Source organism: Herpailurus yagouaroundi, unplaced genomic scaffold (genome assembly GCF_014898765.1).
Source record: "Herpailurus yagouaroundi ecotype Mexico unplaced genomic scaffold, PumYag 100, whole genome shotgun sequence".
Lineage (NCBI taxonomy): Eukaryota > Metazoa > Chordata > Mammalia > Carnivora > Felidae > Herpailurus > Herpailurus yagouaroundi.
In genome coordinates, this window is record NW_024412391.1 from 45814664 (window position 1) to 45819543 (window position 4880).

At 38.2% G+C, this 4880-nt stretch overlaps 1 protein-coding gene across 1 annotated transcript; it reads left to right on the forward strand.

Moving 5' to 3' along the window:
- Positions 1 to 262: 262 nt before the first annotated feature.
- On the forward strand, positions 263 to 4626 carry NPVF (neuropeptide VF precursor). Its single transcript, XM_040471616.1, has 3 exons — positions 263 to 407; positions 2077 to 2480; positions 4336 to 4626. The coding sequence occupies exons 1-3, from the start codon at positions 270 to 272 to the stop codon at positions 4385 to 4387; spliced, it is 594 nt and encodes a 197-aa protein (XP_040327550.1). The 5' UTR covers positions 263 to 269; the 3' UTR covers positions 4388 to 4626.
- Positions 4627 to 4880: the final 254 nt, after the last annotated feature.

The following is a 4880-nucleotide window of genomic DNA, read 5'->3' on the forward strand; positions in this document are numbered from 1 at the left end:
AAACTCCTTCATAATGAGGAAAATTATTTTCAAAGTTAATGAATTTGCAAACAGGAACATAGCTGTCTTTCCAGAATGAATCAGCCACATTCCTTAAATACATAGTTTAGTTAAACACTCTAATTAATACTAGTACTTAAAACATGTGGGATTGGTTTCACTGTTAAATCAATCTTTCCTTTGTTTTTAGACAGTATAAAAAGACCACGATTCCCCATCTTGCAGACATCAGGCTGCACATAGAAACTTAATTCTAGATTCTGAACAAAATGAAAGTTATTTCATCAAAATGCTTTATTTTATTGACTTTAGCCACTTCAAGCTTGTTAACATCAAGCATCTTTTGTACAGATGAATTAATGATGTCCAATTTTCACAGCAAAGAAAATTATGACAAATATTCTGAGGTAAGTTTTTTAACTCCATCTAACATGACTAGCATTAACTATATATATGTCCTAAATCTGATGCTTTTTTGTATTTTGTAAAGAGTAAGGAATAAGTTAGTTTGTGCTTTGTTGTTTGTCAAACTGCAGGCTTCCCATGACAGTGCACTGATATAGTTTGTATTTTTTAACACGACAGCAAACAGCCTGGCCTCTCTAATGACAATTTATGTACAGGGTATGATATGTAACAAGTATAAAGGTGCATTAGGAATTTTCAACGGACTCAGAAGTACACAGTTGTAATAAATAATTGCTGATATAAGATCTGGATATACTTCAGCTGAACATTTGAACGGTCTTCAACTACAAACTAAAAAAATACAAGGGTTGTATTTTCTACCTAGCAATTATGAGCTGATAAGTTTATGGTAAATCTACATCTAAGTAAAATATTTATCCCTAGATGGTGGAATTGCAAGTTATTTTTATTTTCTTCTTTATGCTTTTATACATTTTCCAAACTTGCTGAAATGAGTACATATTACTTTTTACAATCAGAAAAACAATCATTTAAAAATCTTAAGGGGGCACGTGGGTGGCTCAGTCAGTCAAGTGTCTGACTTCAGCTCAGGTCATGAGCCCCTTGTTAGCCTCTGTGCTGACAGCCAGTGCCTGGAGCCTGCTTCAGATTCTGTCTTCCTCCCTCTCTGCCTCTCTCCCACCCTTTCTGAACTAAATAAACATTAAAAAGCAATTTTTAATCTTCTTAGGGACAGATTTTCATGGGAAAGCTAAATTTAATGAAATATTTGCTGTATTTTAAGTAGTTCTTTTAATTTTTTTTAATGTTTATTTAGTTTTGAGAGAGACAGAGAGAGACAGGGTGCAAGTGGGGGACGAGCAGAGAGAGAAGGAGACACAGAATCTGAAGCAGGCTCCAAGCTCTGAGCTTCAGCCCAGAGCCTGCCACAGGGCTCGAACTCACAAATGGTGAGACTGTGACTGTGCCACCCAGGCACCCCTTAAGTGGTTCCTTTAAAGTTGGTAGCGTAGTGGTGCAGTAACCCACAAACCAATCACTGCTTTAATAAAAAATGTAACTTATATACTAATAAAAATGCAATCGGTTTCTTAAGCAATGCTTTTAGAATGGAGCTCTGAATGTGAGCAGGTAAGAAAGAAATTCAGTGGAGCCTCCTCTAGCTGTACCCCAAAACCTAGCTAGCATCTCTCATTGCATTTATCCACCACTTTGGCATTTAAAAAGAGGAGAAGCAAGAGACATGAAGAGGCCGTGTAAGGTTTCTCTAAAATCAAAATATAAAAATATATGAACTATTTCATAAACAGCATGAATCAAAAGCTGAAAGAGAATAACTTCAGCAAAATAAACTTTTGCCTCATTTCAATACTTTATTATGTTCCTGCTGCTCAAACACATTGCTGTATTCACTATATGTTTTTTATTAATATTTTATGGTTGTCTTACAATAGTCCAGGGACAGAGAAACTAGATTGCTTTAAGAAGCCTAATGCGAACGCTTTATTTAAAAATTCTGCACATTAACACAAACTTTGTTTATAGCTTTAACAATGCTGCAAACCAAAGTCTGGACTTAAGTTAATTTGGGGTTTATACCAACTACCTAAAACAATAACTTATTTTAATATTCTTTTCTAATCATAGCCTAAAGGAGACCCTGAGGGAGAAAAGGAAAGAAGTCTCAGTTTTGAAGAGCTCCAAGACTGGGGTCCAAAAACTGTCATTAAGATGAGTGCACCCACAGTCAACAAAACGCCACACTCAGCTGCCAATTTGCCATTGAGATTTGGGAGGACCATGGAAGAAGAAAGAAGCACTGGGGCAATGGCCAACCTGCCCCTGAGATTTGGAAGAAATATAAAGGAAAGTATCTCAAGACATGTTCCTAATCTGCCCCAAAGGTTTGGGAGAACAACGGCCAAAAGCGTCGCCAAGACACGGAGTGATTTGCTCCAACAATCCATGCTTTCACCATCTGCCAGTGAGTTACTCTACTCCATGAACTGCCAGCCCCGAGAAATCCAGAATCCTGATCAAAAACACCCATGGTAAATACCTGAAAACCAGTTAAAATGAATGGGCAGTTATGTATAGCTGGTCCGGAAACATTAAAAAGGACTACCTCTTTTCAAAAGTTTCTAAGAAGGTTAAGTTTCTTAGAAGGGAAAGGGTAAAGAGACAGGGAGATGAATACCTGAACTGAGAACTATAGAAGTGCCAGATATAAACACGACCACAGGTATAAAGTAATGAGGTGGTTTCCCCTAAGCCACACGTGGGCATCAGTCTCATCATTCTATAGCCACATACCGAGGAGGAAAATCCTGATTACGGGATTGGGAATTTAAGCCTATGACATACTGTCCAACATTTAATCTCTTTAATGTAAAAGATCCCATATGAGGGAACTGTCTGCATGTACACAGGATGCCATTTCAATACACCAGGTCTCAAATTCAGAAGGTTTTTTTCATCAACTTTAAATCAAATTTTTTTCTTTTTCTGGATCTCATTTTATAAATGAGTGCTATTACTATCATTGTATTAATAAGTATTTATGAAGTATCTACTATGCACAAATCAAAAAGCAAGAGTTTCATAAAATTAATAGGCAAGCTACCTCTTATTCCTTTTTTATTTTTTAGTGTTTATTTATTTTTGAGAGAGACAGAGCAGGAGTTGGGGAGGGGCAGAGAGAGAGGGAGACGCAGAATCTGAAGCAGGCTCCAGGCTCCGAGCTGTCAGCACAGAGCCCTGCTTGAACCCACAAACCGGGAGATTGTGACCTGAGCCGACGTCAGGCACTTAAACAACTGAGCTACCCGGGCGTCCCTCTTATTTTCTAGTAGAGAGTATATATAAAAACAAAAAAAAATTTTTATATAGAGTAGAACATGAAACTTTAAGGCCTGTAGAAAGTCAGGTAGCAAGCTCTGACACCTTATAAGTGAGACCTTTTCAGAACATTCCTAGTTTATTTTTTACGTGGCTCTTATTGCCATCTGACATATTTTCTCCTTTACTAGAATTTGGGGTCCATAAATTCCATGCTTTTTGTCCACAGCATGGCACAACAGACTGTGCCTGGCGGGGGTGGGGGTGGGGGTGGGAGTGGGTGCGGTGCTGGGAGTATTTCTACACATAGCACTCTGGGAAAGTTTCATCAGTTAGACTTTGAAAGGTGGCTCTGTTTTGAACATTCAGAGACAGGTGGGAAAAGAGAAGATACTTTCAGGCAAAAAGAGAAGTGTGAACAATGGTACTAAAGCAAGGATGAGCCCCACACAGCTAAGGTTCAGTTTGGTGAGAGAAGCAAGGGTGCAAAGAAAAGAGGAAGGAAGGAGACAAGGTTGGGCTAAGAGCTGACAGTGCAAACTCAGGGCCAAGTAAAGGACTTTGGATGTTATTCATTAAGAAAGGGATGGGGCACCTGGGTGGCTCAGTGGGTTAACCCACTGATCTCACTGTTCCTGAGTTCCAGCCCCTTGTCGGGCTCTCTGTTGACAGCTCGGAGCCTGGAGTCTGCTTTGGATTCTGTGTCTCCCTCTCTCTCTGTCCCTCTCCTGTTTATGCTCTCTCTCTCTCTCTTTCAAAAATAAGTAAACATTAAAAAAGAAAAGGAGAACTACTGAAATTTCTGCTGAGGTATACAGGGGTAGAATTTGGCAACTAACCAGATGTTGCGAGTGGGGCAGTGTGGAGGGAGAGAAGTGAGTCCAGGGTAAGCTGGTAAGTCTGAGTACCCATTACAATTTCAGGATCTCATCAACATGTCACTCATTTGAAGTGCAACACAATTCAACTCAAGTATAATTAAGCAGTTAGGACCATGGCTTGTATTTTTAAATGCACTTACGCTATTGCTATGATGGATGAGAACATGTTGTACTGCTTACATTTTAGGAGACTAGGATTCAAGAAAATAGACGATACAGAACTGAAACAAGAAAAATAAGAGATTCGGAGCTTGTCCCTAAAGATGATATAAAGCTGTGGCCTGTAATCTGTAAACAACTCTACAGTGAAGACAACAATGAAGGAAGAGTCACGGTACTCTTTTGATGGGTTATCACTGACAACAATTTTTCCTTGTCACTAGAGCTGGTATCTTAAAAGTTATTTTAAAAAATTTAAAGAATATTGTAATGTAAAAATGAAATAATTTTTGTCTAAATAAAAAGAACATTGCAAATACTTAAGAAGCCTCTGGTAATGGGGAGAAAGGGGGAGGGTGGGCAGGGGGAGGCTGAAGCTATACCACTATCTTATGTAAATATCATGGACACAGCCACAATGAAGTAAAAAATTAAATAGAAGAGTAACCTGACAAATATTATTATGAAATTTAAATAATTTAAGAGAGTAATATGGTTGACATATGAACCAGAATAACAAATCACTTACAAATTATGGTTTTATACACCCATTTTTTTTTCCATTGCATCAAT